This window comes from Elephas maximus, chromosome 5, assembly GCF_024166365.1.
Source record: "Elephas maximus indicus isolate mEleMax1 chromosome 5, mEleMax1 primary haplotype, whole genome shotgun sequence".
In the NCBI taxonomy this organism is placed as follows: domain Eukaryota; kingdom Metazoa; phylum Chordata; class Mammalia; order Proboscidea; family Elephantidae; genus Elephas; species Elephas maximus.
This window is the reverse complement of record NC_064823.1, coordinates 61,540,486-61,560,938: the sequence shown is the minus strand read 5'-3', so window position 1 is coordinate 61,560,938 and position 20,453 is coordinate 61,540,486. Positions and strand designations below refer to the sequence as shown.

Sequence of the window (20,453 nt, the reverse complement as noted above, 5' to 3'; positions counted from 1 at the left end):
TACCATGGCTTGGGTCAGGCACACCTTAGTCCTCAAAGTCACATCTGCTTTTTAACACTTTAAACGGATCTTTTGCAGTGAATTTGCCAGATGCAATACATCCTTTGGTTTCTTGACTGCTGCTTCCATGGGTGTTGATGGTGGATCTAAGTAAAACGAAATTCTTGACAACTTCAGTCTTTTCTCTGTTTATCAAGATGTTCGTTTTTGGTCTAGTTGTGAGGCTTTTTGTTTTCTTTATGTTGAGGTGTAATCCATACTGAAGGCTGTAATCTTTGATTGTCATCAGTAAGTGATTCAAGCCCTCTTTACTTTCAGCGAGCAAAGTTGTGTCATCTGCATGTCTTAGGTTGTTAATGGGTCTTCCTCCAATCCTGATGTATAGTCCAGCTTCTGTGATTATTTGCTCCGCACACAGAGCGAATATGTATGATGAATAAGACAACACTGACACACATCTTTCCTGATTTTAAACCACATAGCATCCCGTTGTTCTGTTCAAGTGACTGCCTGTTGGTCTATGTACAGGCTCCTCATGAGCACGATGAAGTGTTCTGGAATTCCTATTCTTCGCAATATTATCCAAAATTTATTATGATCCACACAGTCAAATGCCTGTGCATAGACAATAAAGCACAGGTAAACATATTTCTGGTATTCTCTGCTTTCGACCAAGATCCATCTGACTTCAGCAATGATACCCTCTTTCCACATCCTCTTCTGAATCTGGCTTGAGTTTCTGGCGGTTCCTTGTCCATGTACTGCTGCAACTATTTTTTAATTATCTTCAGCAAATTTTTACTTGTGTGTGACATTAATGATATTGTTTAATAGTTTCCGCATCTGTTGAATCACCTTTCTTTTGGAGGGGCACAAATATGGATCTCTTCCAGTCAGTTGGCCAGGTAGCTGTCTTGCAAATTTCATGGCACAGATGAGCGAGTGCTTCCGGCGTTGCATTCATTTGTTGAAATATACTAATTGGTATTTTGTCCATTACTGGAGCCTTGTTTTTTGCCAGTGCCTTCAGTGCAGCTTGGATTTCTTCCATCATACCACAGGTTCTTGATCATGTGCTACCTCCTGAAATAGCTGAAAATTGACTGATTCTTTTTGCTACAGTGACTATGTATTCCATTTTTTTTTTGATGCTCCCTGCATTGTTCAATATTCTGCCCATTGTATCTTTCAATACTGCAACTCATTTATTAATGATTAATACACTATAATAATCAATTTTTTCTGGTCTCTGTCGATGTTTTAATCACACACATACACAACATAATAAACTATAAACTTAATTTTAATAAAAGCATATATGACACAGGTGGCTCTGTTTTGAAATATTTAGACCTTAATGTATATAACTTAAAACACGGGGCAACTACAAATGAATTGATCATTTTAATGATAATGTGTTGTCATTTTCATTTGGATGTATGCTAAGCATAAAAATCAATGCATTACTGTAACAGAATCCTTTAGCATTTCCAGATGACTCAGTAATGAACTTGTGTTTCTGTGACTGTATTAAAACATTTCTAATTCTTTCTTTTTTTTATCTTATAGGAAATAAACGATGTGGACGTACAGGAACTTGTAAGAAGGTCAATTGGAAGATTAACGATTATTCGGCAGACATTTCCAGTCCCACAGAATATAAGTCAGCGATGTTTTCGTGGCAACCATCGAATATCTTCAACGTTGTGTGATCCAAAGGATCCCTTTGCTCAGAATATGGAGGTATGTCCTACATGCTGGGGTTTTTCTTCCAAAATGCTCTCTTGATGAGAATTTGAAGAGAGCTTTTTCGAGCTGCTTTGGATTCAGAATTACGCATGGTGGCATTTATCATTTTCTCCACCAGCAATTTAGTAAGTCTGAGAAAGAGCTATAAGAGTCTGTGTCTTTGAGCCTCTTGACCTCATTATAGAAAAATATCTGGTGCTTTAATAAAAATGTAATAAATAAAGGTCATTACCTTCTAAGCAGGTTGATCTGTAGCATTTCTCGTAGTAAAATTTTTGATTGATTTTCTTTAATGCCAACTCCACCTACATTAATAAGCTAGTAAATTTGTTTGACTTCTCTGGCATAAAAATCACATAGTATTTTGTTCTTTCTTAATTTCTTTAAAATTTTGTCCACAGTATCAAAGCTTCACCAAAAAAAAGAAATAAATAATAATATTTAGAAATGTAAAAATGCTGTATTATTATATAGTCTTACCTTTCTTAAATGGGTTGTAGAAGAAACATTTGTCATTCAGAATCCAACAAAGAATTTGGAAGTAAGTAAATAAAATCTCTGAGCAGCAAAATAGAGAACTTCAAGTTCCTGCAGCTTACTTATAAGAATGCCCTTTAAATACCCACCTAGAGCCTATTTATTTTTCTTAAGAAAGCCTTATCAAATTTTTAAATTATCATTATTTCTCTTTGAACAGGAGGAATCAAGATGTCAATTTCAAGTGAGTGTTTTAAAAGTTAGTCACATGGATAACAGTAGGGAGCCAAAAGGAGCACTCTCTAGCAAGATGAGAGCCAGAAAAAAAAAAATCAATCAAATACAATAGCTCAAATATTCTGTCAGTGTTTCCTGTGAAAGCAACCCTGTGTAGTAAAACAATTCTTAAGGATGTCATTGTAGTATATGTCAAGTATGTTAATTAAAATTTAAACAATAACCCTGAGGTAGCAACAAAGATTAAAATAAAATTGTGGTCAAATTCAGAATCAGGAAACCATATATGTATTCTTTGAAAATGTTTAATATTGAAAATATTTCAGTACTTAGAGAAGTTCAGTTTGAACAGTTTGGAAATATGACCCTAGGCGGACTATTTTTCCCCCAATAATACTAGATAAATAAGGTCGTTTTGTGAAACTTCTTCTTTAGAAAGATAACTGTACAACCTCCCTATGCTAAGTCAGCTCTAGATTTTTTTTTTTTTGATGAATTATCGTTTATCCAACCACTTCCTTATACTTATTAGCATTATAGTGAATACCTTATACTTACCAGGCATCTTCCTCCACCTAGTTCTTCATCCCACTCTCCTCCAACCATGGATGGAAGAAACCAGAAGAATTACTTTTTTTTTTTTTGAGGGTTTATTACATATTAACTGTCCTTTTTAGTGTGATAGAATATTACTAAGTATTTAATATGTGCAAGAAAAGCTGACAGAAATTTTATATTTTAAAGATTCATATAATTAAGTTTTTTTTTTTTTTTTTTATAATTAAGAGTGTCAAGTCAGGTCTCTTGAATCTAAAATGTTCCATTAAAGGCAGAGCTTTTGATACATGGGCTTGTCTTGGTGAAATTTTATCTCATTGAAATTAGAGAAAGCAACAAGATAGAATGCTACTTTAGATTAACTTCTGATCAGCAAGGCAGCATTGTATGACAATTTGGGAGAAAGGAGTTTCCCTAGGAGAAAGTAATCTGCTTAACTTGGAATTTCTAAAAAAACAATTCAAATAATTACAATCACAGACACACTTATGTCTTAGAATTCAGAAATGTACAATAAAACAAATTGAGAGAAAAGTCATGTAAATGACTCAAGTTGGCTCTAAAAATAGAAATCCAACTTATACAATGAAACTAATCAAGAAAAGGAGAGAAGAAGAGGTTACAGTGGGCCTGTGTAAAGACTTCTCTGGACCATTACAGTATATTAATATGAATAGAATGAGATGTAAAATTTAGGAAGAAAAATAACAACAACAAGTTTCACAAGTCTTTAAATTAATGCCTGAGAAACTAAAATCCAGAATTAGCTGATGCTGAGAAATGAATATTGAAGAAAGGCTTTTAGCTAAAAAACAATTTTTAGCAATATATGAAGCAAGAAGGCAGTTAGACATTCACTGCTTGGTGAAACTAACGTTAGTTTGACTCTTAGCGGAGAGATACGTTCAGATATTTTTCTTTCAGTTTCCTCCATCTAAGAAAAATTGTCTTCAATTTGGAAATCTTAGAGTAAAAGTCATTAGAAGAAAAGAAAACCACTGGATTAGAAGGAACAGGGGTTTGGAGATGCTTTCTTGCTTTGAATTGAGACCTGATAAATTATTACTCAAGCAGTAAATAGACCAGCAGATGTGATTACAATATTACAATTGAGAAATATGGGAGACAGAAGAGGATCCAAGTAAAAGAAAATGGCACGTTGTTGTTGTGGTTAGGTGCCATCAAGCTAGTTCCAACTCATAGCAACCCTACAGGACAGCGTAAAACTGCCCCATAGGGTTTCCCAGGGGCAGCTGGTGGATTTGAACTGCTGACCTTTTGGTTAGCAGCCAAGCTCCTAACCACTACACCACCAGGGATCCAAAAGAGACTGGAATAGTGTTCCAATTTCCAAAAAAAAGAGTAGAAAAGATTCTGACAATCAGGTTAGTACACTAAATGTTAATATTTTAATAAATCGTAAGCTATATTATTATTTTTTATATTATTAAATAAATAATTTGAGGAATTTCAAAAGAACACAAAAAGGCTTTCTTAGGAATGAGCACTGTCAGTGGAATCCACTCTCGTAGTCAGCATGCTCCCTGCCTCCCTGCACACTCCTAGCTCAGGCCTCTGAAACCAGTAGGACAGACCTCCCAAAGAGTCACTTTGGGACTGTCTTCTCTAATTTCTGGCCAGCACTGAGGACTGCTGACTGAGGCTGCTATGTGCTAGGAAGCAGGCATCTTGAGAGGAGGCTACACTCACAGCCAACATACTATGGGGAGGGGGAGGGTGGACTCCAATAGTAACAAGGCACACATCCCTGAGGGTCTGTTTGGAGAGTAAAAACTGCTCCCCCACCTGTACAGTGTCAACTGCAAGCCAGCTCTGAATTGCTATAGAAGATTACTGGAGTGGAGTGTGTTCCCATAGTCAGCACTCTGCCTACCTCACTGTGTACCCCATAGCTCAGGCCTCTGAAACCAATGGGAAAAAATTCCCTAGGGGTCAATTTGGGTTAGCTTGCCTCCACTTCTCATTGGTGATGAGGACTACTGATGGAGGCTGGTATGTGCTAGGAAGCAGGCATCTGGAGTGAAGGCTACACTCACAGCCAACAATCTGTGGGGGCAGGGAGGCTATAATAGCAACAAGGCAGACCTGCTAGGGGTGGGCACCTGACCAGAGCATGACACCTCCCTCCCCACCTGGTATCTATTGATTGTCAGGCTTTTACAAATTGCTACAGAAGGCTCATACAGTGTAGCCTGCTCTCATACTCAACACTCTACCTGCCTTCCTATTCACCTCATAGCTCAAGAATCTTAAGCCAACAGGACAGACCTCCCTGAGGGACAGTTTGGATCTTTCTGCTCCTGCATCAGGTCAGTGCTGAAGACTGCTGACAAAGGCTGCTGTATGCCAGGAAGCAGGCATCTTGAGTGGAGGCTGCACTCAAAGCCAACATTCTATGGGATGGGCTCTGATAGCAACAAGGCAGACCTTCCTGGGGGTCCCTTCTGAGCATGACAACCCCTTCCCTATTTGGTAAATGTCAGATGCTGGACTGATACAAACTCCTACAGAAGATTCTCTATGGTGGAGCCAGGAGTAGGGTCATCTGAGTGGGGACTGCCCCTCCTCCCACAGGCTACTGGTGCTCTGAAATCAACAAGATAGATCTTTTGGAGGTCCTTCTGGGGAGTGTCAGTCCCTCCTTCTCCTGAAATGTAGGAAAGTCTGCCTGTACTTCCCCTGAATGCCAGCTCAGATATAAGCAGCCCCCACAGAGCAGGGAAGTGTGCCTCAGGCAAAACCAAAGGGCAGCACTGAGCCCAGAAGGGCTTGCTGGGTGTGGGTTTTCTTACTGAATACATGGTTGCAGAAACAGAAAAAGGAAGTGATTAATAACCAGTGAGGGCTGCATCCCCCAGTGTACAGACTGATTAGTATATGATATTGTGCCTGAGTGGTGATGCCTGCTGGTGGACAGTTTGACCACAGACTGTTCTCAGGTGTGTTTGGGAGACATTGAAAGTTGAAAACCGAGATCTGGAACTTTTGAACCCTAATTAAACCAGGGAGGGAGAAAGAGATATCAAAAAGAGAGAGAGAAAATGATAAGCAAAGGCCAAAGGCTTAGCCCACCCGAGAGTTTTTTTGCTGAACATACTGCAGGCAAAAAAAAAAAAAAAAAAAACAAATACTGGGGAAAACTGACAAAGTTAACACCCTCAAAAATTCCAGCATCCCAAGAGAAACTCTCAAGACATGCAAAGAACAGAGAAACAATGGCTCATCCAAATGAACACGATGAAGGGAGTGAAAGTGTATCTACGGATAACCAAGTAATGAAAAAAAAAAAGGAACAATATATTACAACAATGCTAAACGTTATCAAGGTGTTAAGGGACAAAGACCTCAAAGAAAGAAGGAAAACAGTGCCAGAACAAAATGATGATCTAAAAAAGAGATATTGCAACTGAAAAGGACAACAACTGAAATGAGAAATACAATAGAAGAGCTTAACAATAGATTTAATCAGACAGAAAAAATAATGTTTATAGATTTATTGGATAAGGTAGTTAAAATTACAAAGGCTGACAAGCAACAAGTATGGAGGCTCAAGAAGGCTGAGTACAGTTTAATAGAATTATGAGACAACAACAAGAGACCTAATATATGCATCATGGGAATTCCAGAAGGAGATGAGAGAGAGTAAGGGACAGAAAGAATATTTGAAGAAATAATGACAGGAAATTTCCCCAAATAACAAAGGACATGAATATACAAATCCAAGAAGCCCAATGAACCCCAAGCAGGATAACCCAAAGAGGTCTACACCAAGACACATGATAGTTAAGCTTTCAAAAAGTAAAATTAAAGCGAGAATCCTGAAAGCAGTGAGAGAAGCAGTCACATACAAAGGATCCCTAAAAAAATTAAGTGCTGATTTCTCTTTAGAAACATTGGAGGTCAGTAGATAGTGGAATGAAATATCTAAAGTGACGAAAGAAAAAAAAAAAAAAAACTGTCAACCAAGAATTCTATATCCAGTGAAACCGTCTTCAAGAATGAGGGTGAAATTACAACATTCCCAGACAAACAGAAGCTAAGAGAGTTCATATCTACCAGACCACCCCAACAAAAAGTGCTAATGGGAATTCTGTAGATGGAAGAGAAAAGACACCTGAAAGTAATTCAAAGACATACATAGAAAGAAAGACTCCTAATAAAGGGAATTGTGTAAACAAGCATAAGGGCTAGTAATAAGGTATTCATGCTTGATAATTCTAATTGTTTTGTCTTTCATCTATTTTAATAACAAATGTATGAAAAGTAGGGATGAAATTACGTTACAGGGCACATGAAGTATAAAGACATAATTAGTGATAACAATAACAAAGGAGGGCAGGAGGAATGGTATAGGTATAGAATTTCTGGCAGGTATTGAAGTTAAGTTGGTAGCAACTTACCCTAGGATGTTATAAATACTGGCTGCTAAATGTAGTATTAATGGTAACCACTAAGAAAATATATTTAAAAAAAAATACAAAAAAGGAAAGGAGAAAGAAACCAAAATGGCTCACTACAATAAACCAACAAAACAAAAGGAAAGCAGTAGTAAAGGACAAAGACAAAGAAGACTTAAGACACAAAAACAACAAAATGGCACAGAAGTAAGTCACTTCTTATTGGTAATTACAGTTAATGTAAATGGACTATATGCTCCAATAACAAGGTAGAGAGTGGAAGAATGTATTAAAAGAGAAAATGATTCAACTATATGCTGTTTATAGGAGACACACTTTAGACCCAAGGACACAAATAGGTTGAAAGTTAAAGGATGGAAAAAACATCCCCTGCAAATAATAACAACAACAAAAAAAGAGCTGGGGTGGCAGTATTAATAACAGGCAAAGTAGACTTTAAGACAAAATCTGTCAGAAGAAACAAAGATGGACATTATACAGTGATAAAAGGATCAATTAATCAAGATTTAACAATTATAAATGTATATTCAGTCAACATCGGCGCACCTAACTATATAAAGCAAATACAGATAGAATTGAAAGGAGTACAATAATTAGTTGGGGACTTTAACACATCACTTTCAATATTGGACAGAAATCTAGAAAGAAGATCAGCAAGGAAACAGATGACCTGAATGACACTATAAACCAACTAGACTTAACGGATACATATAGAACATTCCACCCAACAAGAGCACACATACATTCTACTCCAGTGAAATGGATCATTTTCCAGGATAGATCACATTTTAGTTCAAAAGCAAGTCTTGATAAATTTAAAAAGCTTGAAATCATACGGAGTATTTTCTCTAACCACGATGAAGTGAAGCTAGACATCAATAAGAGAAAAAAAAAAAAAAAAAACCTCTGGAAAATACAAAAACATACGGGAATTAAACAACACACTATTAAGCTACCAGTGGGTCAAGGAAGAAATTAAAAGAAATCACAAATTTCCTAGCGTCAAATGAAAATGAAAGCACAACATGCCAAAACATATGGAATGCAGTGAAGGCAATACTCAAAGGGAAACTTACAGTAACAAATGGATACATGAGAAAAGAAGAAAGATCTCAAATCAACAGCCTAACTCAGCAACTCCAGAGACTAGAAGGAGAAGAGCAAACTAAGCCCAAACCTACTAGAAGAAAGGAAGTAATGAAGATCAGAGCAGAAATAAATTCAAAAACAGAAAAACAGTAGAGAGAATCAATAAAACCAGAAGTTGGTTTTTTTAAATCAATAAAATTGACAAACCTTTACCTAGACTGACAAAAAAAAAAGAAGAGAAAAGATGCAAATAACCAAATTAAGAATTGAAAGAGGGAACATTACAACTGACCTGATAGAAATAAAGAGAATTATGACAGAATATTATGAACAACTCTATGGCAACAAACTGGATAACCTAGATGAAACGGACAAATTCTTAGAAGCACACGACCTACCCAAGCGGACACAAGAGGAAATAGAAAGTCTCGACAGACCTATAACAAGTGAATAGATTGAGTCAGTGATTGAAAACCTCCCAACAACAACAACAAAAAAGTCCTGGGCTAGATAGCTTCATTGGGGGATTCTACCAAACATTTAGAGAAGAAATGGCAATGATAGTCTTAAACTCCTCTGAATGACAGAGAAGGAAAGACTGACTACTCTCTAATTCATTCTATGAAGCAAACATAACCCTGATACCAGAACCAGAGAAAAATACCACAAGAAAAGAAAACTGCAGGCCAACATCTCTTAGGACTATAGATTCAAAAGTCCTCAACAAAATATTAGCAAACAGAATCCAACAACATATTAAAAGAGTCATACACTATGACCAACTGGAATTTATTCCAAGAATGCAAGGATGGTTCAACATTAGAAACTCAGACAATGTAATACACCACAATAAGAGAACAAAGGAAAAGAACCATCTCTATGGGTGCAGAAAAAGCATTTGATAAAATCTAACACCCTTTCTTGATGAAAACCCTAAATAAGATTGGTATAGAAGGGGAATTCTTCAGTATGATTCAGGGGATATACAAAGAGCCAACAGCCACTTAATGGAGAAAGACTGAGTGTTTATCCCTTGAAATCGGGAACAAGACAAGGGTGCCCACCCTCACCACTTCTATTCAATATTGTATTAGAAGTAGTAGCTAGAGCAGTAAGACAAGAAAAAGAAATAAAACTTATAGAGAATGGAAAAGAAGAAGTAAAATTATCTCTACTCAGGATGATATGATCCTATATATAGAAAATCCCAAAGAGTTTGTAAGAAAACTTTGAATGCTAATATAGGAATTTAGCACTTTCAGAGTACAATGTCAGAAAACAAAAATCTGTTGAGTTTCTATACATTAGCAATGAGAAATCTGAAAGGAAAATTAGGGAAACAATTCCATTTACAGTAACATCTAAGAGAATAAAACACCTAGGAATAAATCTAACCAGAGATGTGAAAGGCTTATACAATGAAAAAAATAAAACCCTGTTGAAAGATTAAAGGATACTTAAATAAATGGAAAGATGTATTGTGTTATTGGGTGGGAAGATTTAATATTGTTAAAGTGTCAATACTATAGATCTATAGATCCAACACAATCCCAATCAAATTTCCAACAACCTTCTTTACAGAAATGGAAAAAAAAAAAACAAAAAAACCTCTACTGCATTTGAAATGGCAAGAGTCCCTAAATAGCTAAAGCAATGTTGAAAGAAAAGAACAAAGTAGGAAGACTCACACTTACTGAATTCTTCTAAGAAAATGCAGGGGCAACACTTCTGGGCTTAGCTTTTAACGATGGAGTATGTAATAAAATAACAAAAGACAAAATGAACAAATAGGACCTCATAAAAATTAAAAAATTTTATTCATCAAAAGACCTTACCAAAAAAGTGAATATCTTCAGGAATCATATATCGGATCAGAATCTGATAATCCAAAAAAAAAAAAAAACTTTGACTACAAAAAGACAAGTAACTCATTCATAAAATGGGCAAAGGATTTGAATAGATATTTCACCAAAGAGGACATTCAGATGGCCACCAAACATCTGAAAAGGTGTTCAACATCATTAGTCATCAGAGAGAGATACAAATCAAAACCACAGTGAGATACCATTTTACTCCCACTTGGATGGCGAAGATGGGGGAAAAAAAAGAAAATAACAAATGTTTGTGAGGATGTGGGGAAATTGCAACCCTTAGCCATTGCTGGTGGGAATGCAAAATGGTACAGCCATTGTGGCAAACTGTGGCAGTTCCTCAAAAAAACTAAAAATAGAACTACCATATGACTCAGCAATTCCACTCCCAGGTGTATACCCAAAACACTTGAAAGCAGACACTCAAACAGAGATGAGTACACCAATGTTCATTGCAGCACTATTCACAATAGCCAAAAGGTGGAAACAACCTAAATGCCCATCAGCAGATGAATGGGTAAACAAATTGTGGTACATACATACAATGGACTACTACTGAGCCCACAGAAGAAACGAGGTCTCGATATATGCTATAATATGGATAAAGCTGGGAGACATTATGCTGAGTGAAATAAGTCAATCACAAAAGGAAAAATGTTGTATGACCTCACTGATATAAAAAGAGAAGAAAAGGCAACTGTATAGAGGTCAAAGTTTATTAATGGTTACCAGGGTCAAGAGGGAGGAGGAAAGAAGGGGATTCATGATGATGGAAATATTGCATCCATTAGAGGTAGGGTTGCAGAGCAAATTATTGTAATTGATGTCAGTAAATGGTACACTTGTAAAAAGATGAATTGGCAAAATTTGTGTGATAGATATATTTTAAACACCAAAAGAAAAAAAAAAGAGTAGCTGCTGAGTCTGCTTATGTACAATGAAAAATGTCAGTGGATTTGGTTCCTTGGTTTGGAGTTTTAGGGTCATGGTTTCACAGAACGTCCCAGTTAATTTCATGTCCTGCAGTACATACGGCAACCATGAATTTTTTCAGCCTCTGTGGTTTACCACTGTACCACTGAAAGTGCACGCTGCCACAAGGCAGAGACCTAATGACTGTTTGAAATAAAAGGAAGGGACCTGTGCTGCAATTACTGTTTTTTACACAGTATTTTATGAGAGGAATTCAACAAATCATGGATAACATTGAAAAGAATGGGAATTCCAGAACGTTTAATTGGGCTCATGCACAACCTGTACATAGACCAAGAGGAAATCATTTGAACAGAACAAAGGGATACTGCATAGTTTAAAATCAGGAAAGGTATGTGTCAGGGTTGTATCCCTTCACCACACTTATTCAATTTGTGTGCTGAGCAGATAATCCTAGAAGCTGGATTATATGAGGAAGAATGGGGCATCAGGATTGGAGGAAGACTCATTAACAATCTGTGACGTGCAGACTATACAGCCGTGCTTGCTGAAAGTGCAGAGGACTTGAACACTTGCTGATAAAGATCAAAGATTACAGCTTTCTGTATGGATTGCACCTCAATATGAAGAAAATAAAAATCCTCACAACTGGACCTATAAGCAACATCATAATAGAAGGATAAAATATTGAAGTTGTCAAGGATTTCATTTGACTTAGTTCCATAATCAACACCCATGGAAGCAACAGTCAAGAAATCAAATGAGGTATTGCATTGGACAAATGTGCTGCAAAAAACCTCTTTAAGGTGTTAAAAAGCAAAGATGTCACTTTGAGGACTAAAGTGCATCTGATCCAAGTCATGATGTTTTCAGTAACCTCATATGCATGTGAAAGCTGGACAATGAATAAGAAAGACTGAAGAAGAATTGATTCCTTTAAATTATGGTGCTGGCAAAGAATATTGACTATGCCATGGACTGCCAGAAGAAGGAACTAATCTGTCTTGGAAGGAGTATGGCCAGACTATGACTTAGAAGCCAAGATTGTCCAGACTTTGTCTCACGTACTTTGGACATCTTATCAAGAGGGACCAGTCCCTATGTTGCCGGGCAAGGCATCCCAGCCTGGGACTAAGTCCTGCCTAGGTTCTTACCTTCTTCTGACCAAGAATGGTCAGGAGAGGCTCAGAGGTCCCACATGAACAAAGAAAGGTTTATTAGTGACAGAAAGAGGGTAAAAGGCTCTTGAGGGAGAGAGGGAGAGGGGTTTCTACCTACACTAGCCTCCAGTCTCTCATTGAACAAAGAAATTTCCTAGGGCTTATAAAAGTTTTTAGGTGGGAGAAATGCATTATCTTTATTCATTAGATGGGTGGAGATTTCCAGGAGAAGGGGAGGGATTTTGAAAATCAAATGCGTGCGCAGTTAGAATTCAAGATGGATTTCCTCACAGAGGTTGCTGGAACTAAGATGGAGTCTGTCACAAAGGCTGCTGGGATGCTGAACAGGACTTATTCTGGGATGTTGTGCTTGCGTGATGCCTCTGGATCTTGGTTTGAGCCCTGGCGAGGGGTCACTGCTCGTGTTTGTCTCATGTGGAAGGTCATCCATAGGCCTCGTTGAACTTTGCTGTGCACGCTCTACACCTGGTGAGGCCTTGAAGAATAACTCAGGAGGATTATCAGTAATTTATAGCTGGTCAAGCACACAGAGCCTTGAAATGTAGCCCCTTATCTTGTCTAAGCACCTAGTTTGTTAATCACAGCAGTTTTCAGGTGCCAGAAGCAAAAGTTATATGGTGGTCTGCAGTTAGGTTTAAATCTCAAGAATACTGAGTCAGAGGCTATTTAATTCAGCCAGCCTGATCTCTTGCCTCTCTCAACTGGAGAAGAACATCATGCTTGGTAAACTAGAGGGTCAGCAGAAACGAGGAAGACCCTCAATGAGATGGATTGGCATCATGGCTGCAACAACAGGCTCAAGCATAACAATGATTCTGAAGATGGCACAGGACTGGGCAGTGTTTCATACGTAATGTCACTGTAACTCAGAACCGACTCGATGCATCTGACAACAACATTGTATGAAGTATCTGAATTTTTGGTAGGAAAAATAGAAATTTTGAACATTTCTACTTTTTACACAAAAACAAAAAAAAAAAAACCCAGTGCTGTCGAGTCGATTCTGACTCATAGCGACCCTGTAGGACAGAGTAAAACAGATGTACTAAATGACCCTCGTGGAGACTGGGGGGTATAATTAGTGGTACTTCATATGTAAAATTAAACACTTAGGGTAGGTTTGTGGGAGGGGACAAGGAAAAAAAAATACTACCTACCAAAACTTCACACACACTCTATGATTTAGCATGCTTCCATTAATGAAAACACATGGTATTAAGAAAAAAATCAAAGCAGAAAATAATTGGGTCACCAAATAATATGTTTAATGCTTCGGTTCTACCTCCTAGTTTGTTGCATAGTGCCTGGGGTCTTAAAACCTTGCAAGTAGCCATCCAAGGCATGACAATTGGTCGCTATTCACTTCGAGCAACAGCAGAACAAGGAGAGTCAGGAATAAGGGGAGGAAGTAGAATGTGTGGTTAATTGCCTCCTTTGCCCTGAGACCAGAACAACTGGATGGTGCCCGGCTGCCATTATTGAACATTTAGATCAAAGATTCAGTAGTGGAATCTTGATCAAATGAGGGAAAATGCAGAAGAGAATTTCTAATTCTTATGGATTCCAGACTTTTTGGAGCCATGAAGCTGGATGAACCCCTAAAACTATTTAAAACTTTAACCAAAAATACCTTCTGGAGTCCTCTTAAAACCAAATAACAGCTTAGCTGAACTAGCTGAACTAGTATAAAATGGGAAACCCTGGTGGCGTAGTGGTTAAGTGCTATGGCTGCTAACCAAAGTTCGGCAGTCCGAATCCACGAGGCGCTCCTTGGAAACTCTATGGGGCAGTTCTACTCTGTCCTATAGTGTTGCTATGAGTCAGAATCGACTTGACAGCACTGGGTTTGGTTTTTGGTTTAGTATAAAATGTCTGCCTTGAGCTTTATGCTCTTTCAGAACCATCTATATGGGTTCAAAGTGACAACAACAACTGTGGAAAGATACATATAGAAACTTCAGGGGGCAGTGAATTTATGTTAATGAGGGAAGAACAACTCAGAAAAGGAAGATAAGAATGTTTATACAGCTTGAAGAATGGAATCAATGTTACTGAATTGTGTATGTAGAATTGTTGAATTGGTGTATGTTTTGCTGTGTACATTCTCAACAACAACAAAAAAATAAAACAAAAATTCTTTGCCAACACCACAATTCAAATGCAAAAAAAAAAGGAATTAGCACTGCCAAACTAAACCTTATTTAATAGATTTTTATCCAGCAAATGTCATTTGTGTTGGTTGTGGACAGAGTAGAAATGAAAATCATCTGTTTAGTAATAGAAGTGGTCTTTTTTTTTTTTTTTTGTAGTGCTAAGAGATAGTGTGGGGTCACTGTGAGTGAAGAGTCAAAGACCTCATCAATAAATACTGACCAAGAGGCCAGGAGATGATGTCAATAAGGACAGATAATGTGTGTCATAAGAAAGAGCATAAACCTCAAAGGAGAATGGGTACTTGCCTGAGAAAGAAATAACAGACTAGAAGGCTCAGAAAATGTCATCACCAACTCGTGACCTGCAGTTTGGAATGTGGACAACTGAGGAAAGGCAGTCATTTTTTGGTAGTCACATGTCAGGAATAAAGCACTCACCTGTAAAACCAGTATAGATGCCTCAGGGTACATGCCTCAAAGTAAGCAGAAGAGGTTGTGCCACATAAGTTTCAGCTTGGATGAAACCCAGTTTTCCATGTCTTCATTTCTGTCAGACCCACCTGACTTTCAACTTTTCTTTTGTCTCGTCTTCCGGTCGTTGCTCTTCTTTCATTTGACAACCATTAATTAAAGACTGCGTATGTGTCATACTCCCAGCTAAGACTAGAGAAAATAAAGTGTAAGGTAAACAAAAGTACAAGGGAGGGGGAATGTAAAATATAAGTCCATGTCCACAAGAAACTTATATTCTACTGTGAAAGGCAGATAATGTTTTTTTTTTCTTCTTAGTATTGTGATATGTTTCAAGAGAGGTATGCACTGAGTGTTGTGGGAGATTTAGTCTGTGGATGCAGGGAGTCCAGGGAAGTTGTCAAGGTAGGATTCTCCATCATGTAAACTTTGAGTTGAATATTGAAGGAAGTTAACTAATCAGAGAAAGGTTAAGAGACAGCACTGGGGGCTGCCACAAGAATCTAATACTACATACTAGAAGCAGTCAGGCAGAGGAAGACACAAGATAAAGGTAGAGAGATGATAGTGAGCATGTTTGAAGCAGCTGAGCCAGGGAAGTTAGAAAAGGCCAGATCATTGCAAATCATCATAAGGAGGAGACATCAAAAGATTTCTGATTTCTAGATTATTGATTATTGGACTCAGCCCACTTACCCTTTATATTTCTGCTAAATTTTCTGGTTGCATCTTCACAGCCTAATTCCAACATTAAATTTGATTCATAGACTGCTTTTGACTTCATATCCACACTGTGTTCATAGAGTAGTGATAGGTTTACATAGATATTGCCTACCTGTTACATGTCATTAGTAATTGGTTCAACATTTCAGACGTTTATTTGTCCACCATGACTCCTAAAAAACATGACATTATTGAAAGTGAATTAAGTTATCTTGTGATAATAACACGCATAGAGATAAGGTTCACAGAAAAAAGAAGGAAACTTACCTGTTCAGTTGTTATCTGGTGGAGGAGTTGGGTGATGAGGAGGAACAAACTTGTATTTCCCATAATGTATAAGAGTGTTCAATGTCTCATCAAAGACAGTCCTATGTTCCTGAACTATACACATGAAATGATGCTTAAGAAAAACACGTAATTAAATATTTACCTGATATGTGAAAGAAAACTCACAAGGCACTGTTAGGAAGCTCTGATTAACAGCTGTTCGTAGAATCACTCTTCACTCCGCTGCCTAATTACCCCTGTAGTTGAAGCTCAGCACCATTCTGTGATGCAGGCAGATGATTTTTTATATTCCCTTCATGATTCATTACAACCATAGGACAATCGAAGATATCCCCCCTCTGTTTTCAGGAAAAAGCTGTGATAACAAGATACTTTTCAAAATCTGAGAAAATTTAAATACTTTCCAATGGAATTAATTTTCACAGCTACAATGATTTCTTCATCTTTTATTTTATTTTTTTTTACTTTAGAGAGGTAATACTATAACATCTAAAAGCTTTTTTATTGACCTGGTATATCTCTTGGTGTTTATGGTTTCTAATTTCTAGTTTCTTTTAAAAGTAAGCACCTTTAGTGATTAATTGACAGTGTAGGTAGTGGTTCTGGCAAGACGTACGTATATGAGTGCAATAGACCTTAGCAAAAATTGGCTATAATTCACTTTTCAATCTATACAGAAGGAAGATAATAACATGCTTACCTTAGAAGAAGAAAGTGTTTATATAAACACACATTCACAAACAGTTAATAGTTTATAGTATGCATCACTTAACGTCCATTCAAGCAATGTCCTACTGCATATACGTCTGTGGTCCCATAAGCTTATAATAGAATTCAGAAATCTTAATCACAGAGGACTTATGGGACATACTTTGCTAAGAACGGAGATCCCATCTGCCTCTCCCTAGCTCTCCAGGTGGCATCTGCCTGGGCCCTAGGGCTGCAGGGGGATGGGTTGGGTCTCAGCGCCCGTTCATAGCTACCTTTTCCACTATGCGCACCTCAGGCAGGGGCCATGCAGACCCTGCCCGAGTTGCAGAGGGAAATGCTCCGTCAAGGCCACTGCTCCATTTAGCCAGGCTGTGGTGCATGTGATGCCGGGGCCCAAGGTTGTGGCTCCTCCTGCGGTGGTAGCCGCCTAAAGGTCCAGGTTGAGGTGGAAGCAGGAGCAGGAGCAGAAGCGGGAGTAGGAAAGGCGGGGGCGGGGGGAGGGATGGGGTGACCACACAGGACCAGTGGTGGCAGAGTCAATGTTTTGCAGAAGTCCTTTGGCAAGTGGCGAAGGCCCAGATCCTGGCCCACCTAGTGACTGTCCTGCGCACCTCTCTCCTGTATATATAATATGGCGTTTGCACAATGTCCAAATCACATCACTTCCTATTTCACAGAAAGTATCATGGACGTTAAGTGATGCATACCTATATTGCAATGCATGTGTATACCTATATAATTTTAATATAAACCCTTGATTATTGTAGTGTTTGTGAATGGTGCTGTTTTGTTTCATTCTTTCATTACTGCTTCCTCATAGTCACAAACATGTACACAGATGGCTGCTTCCTTTTTTTTTGTACCCTTGACACCCATTTTGTATGTAAGATTGAGTTGATATTTCTCCATCTGAATAACTAGAGTGCAAAAACTTGACATATTCAGAAAATGTATTATTCAGTTTGCCCTTCCAATCTTAAACCTTTAGATCTTTACCTCCTCAGAAAGAAATAAGGGCCAGTGATTTTCTAAGGTCTGACACTAACAGCTTTGCCTCTGTCTAAACTTCTCTTTTTCATCTTCTCTTTCACACCTAAATAAGCTGAAAAAGCAATTGAGGCATACAATCAGACAAGACTTCCTTCTCAACAGCAAAATTGCCTGGGAAATGGAAAAAAAAAGAACCTTCTGCTTAATAAATAACCCAGTAAACTAGCCATCTATGACATGAAAGAAAGCAGTTGAGCTGACAATTTCTCCTTATTCTTTATGGCTGGCGTCTATGATTCTAATGATCACCATGTCTTGTCTTTTCAGATTTCAAACCTTTACATATATGACACAGTGCTTCTGCTGGCTAATGCTTTTCATAAGAAGCTAGAGGACCGGAAGTGGCACAGCATGGCAAGTTTGTCATGTATCAGAAAGAACTCTAAACCCTGGCAGGGGGGCCGTTCCATGCTGGACACCATCAAGAAGGTAACTTCTGAATGGCATTTCGTTCTTCTTCATTTTCATGTAAGAAGAATGCAATGGATCATTTGTGGTGAAATATCTTTTAGAAGGCAGTTTTTTCCCACTAATGTTTCTACCAGTTCAAAGCACACACAGAGAAAAATGTCAGTGTGATGGGGAGATGGATTTTTTTTTTTTTTAAAGTCAGAGGGTCATGTACATATATAAAAATGTGAGCCCTTACTGATTTGTGGGAGTCCCTGGTTGGCACAAATGGGTAAGCACTGGACTACTGACAGAATGGCTGACATTTCCAACCCACCCAGGTGTGCCTTGGAGAAAGGCCTAATGACCTGCTTCTGAAAGATCACAGTCATGAAAACCCTAGGAAGTGCAGTTCTACTCTGAAACATAGGGGTTGCCGTGAGTTATAATAATTAGTTCCAATGGTAGCTGGTTTGGTTTTTGGTTTGGTGTTTATCTGTAGAGTCCCTAGGTGGCAAAAACAGTTAACACACTTGGATGCGAAAGAAAAGGTTAGAGGTTTGACTCCACCCAGAGGTGCCTCAAAAGAAAGTTCTAGAGATCTACTCCTGGAAAACCAGCTCACATTATTTTGTTGCCTGTCACAAAGCACTTTTTAAAAAAAAATACACCAACAACTGGAAAAATTAGCGTTAGACTTAGCATTTTCTCAGTTAGATGATACAAGGTAAGAGATTAGATTTGATGATTTTTAATTTATCTTGTAATAAAGATATTAGGATTCATAAATAGTTAATATTTTACAGCATCCATAAACTATTTTGGGGACTTGATTGCATTATTCTTCTTCACTGTTAACACATTGTTTTTAGCCTGGCTGTGACTTGTTTTGGCTTAGCTGCCTATTCCATTCCCAGAAGGCAGTTTACGTTATTTAGCTCCTCTCCATGGTATAAGCATTCTGCAGTTTATTAGCCTCTTTATCATGTCATCCTTGCTGGCATTTTCCGTTCGTCTTGAACAGCTTCTAGGATTTGAAATTAAATGATTAATAAAACAAACAAATTTCTCCCGTACCCTTTATACAAAGGAGACAGCTATTGGAAGTTTATGCTCTTTATTTTACCCATCCTTTATCTCACTGAATATGTTGCCTTTCTTTCCTGAAACAGGAGGAGAAATAACTAGTCAAATGAAATATGAATGTATTTGGAAAAGTCAGAGAAAGAGCTAAAAATTTTAAATTAGAAATGACCTAGATATACAAAAAAAAAAAAAGTCAGGGCGGTGGGGGGGGGGTGGTGGGGTGCCAAGCGAAGGCAAGAAATATTTCAAATGGAAAATAGCCTGAATCTTTCTCTTGATACTGTATCCTCTTTGCAAAAGAATCACTTTGATGAGAATTTAGACTCTTATCAACAGAAGTGCTTGAGAATTAAATATATTGAATATATTGGCAGAGCTTTAAAGACTTTTCAAGTGAAAAATGCATAAGCCAACTCCAAACTCAAGGTGTTGCCAAAATCTCCCAGTTCTGTCTATGCAGAGAGCTGGCAGGTATGAATCCAAGGGAGGTTGTTGAACATGATTCTGGTGCTGCCAACTGATTAATTCATGGTTTGGCTAGGATGCAGGAACCTGAATAAACTTATTCTTCTGACGCTTTCTCGCAAAGACAAAATAATAGTTTGGGAGGTTGCTTAGGAGACACTTATTTAGTAAGAATATCAGTAGGAGGGAAAGAGAGACACTATAATATGCAGGTATTTCTCATGTAGCAATTCAATGTATAAAATGTTGCTACAAAAGTTATAATCAAAAAATGATTTAATACAATTATAAAATACCCTTTTGGGGAATACTTGCATATATACCCCTGTAGCTTCTACCACAACAACACATTTTAAAGCAATACACCTATTCTGCTTATTAAGACATTTGAGTGTGAATAATATATATCATTGCAAATGTTCAATTTTTGTCTCACATTTGACCTTAAATTGACTTTGAAAAAGTTTCCCCCAACCGTATTGCTTTGTTTTATTCAAGTATTTTGTGTTTTTTAGTCATTCCATAGAACTGTAATGGACCCACACCCCCCCTAAAATTTAGTTTGGATGTCAGGACTGATGA

The 20,453-nt window shown here is 37.7% G+C and overlaps 1 protein-coding gene across 1 annotated transcript in view; it reads left to right on the top strand.

The window, feature by feature from the left end:
- Positions 1–20,453, top strand: part of GRID2 (glutamate ionotropic receptor delta type subunit 2) — a 1,658,713-nt gene that overhangs the window by 1,011,899 nt on the left and 626,361 nt on the right. Inside the window, exons 6-7 of the mRNA XM_049885711.1 lie at positions 1,570–1,743; positions 18,198–18,359. Coding sequence (XP_049741668.1) covers positions 1,570–1,743; positions 18,198–18,359 — 336 coding nt within the window. The remainder of the gene's footprint in view (positions 1–1,569; positions 1,744–18,197; positions 18,360–20,453) is intronic.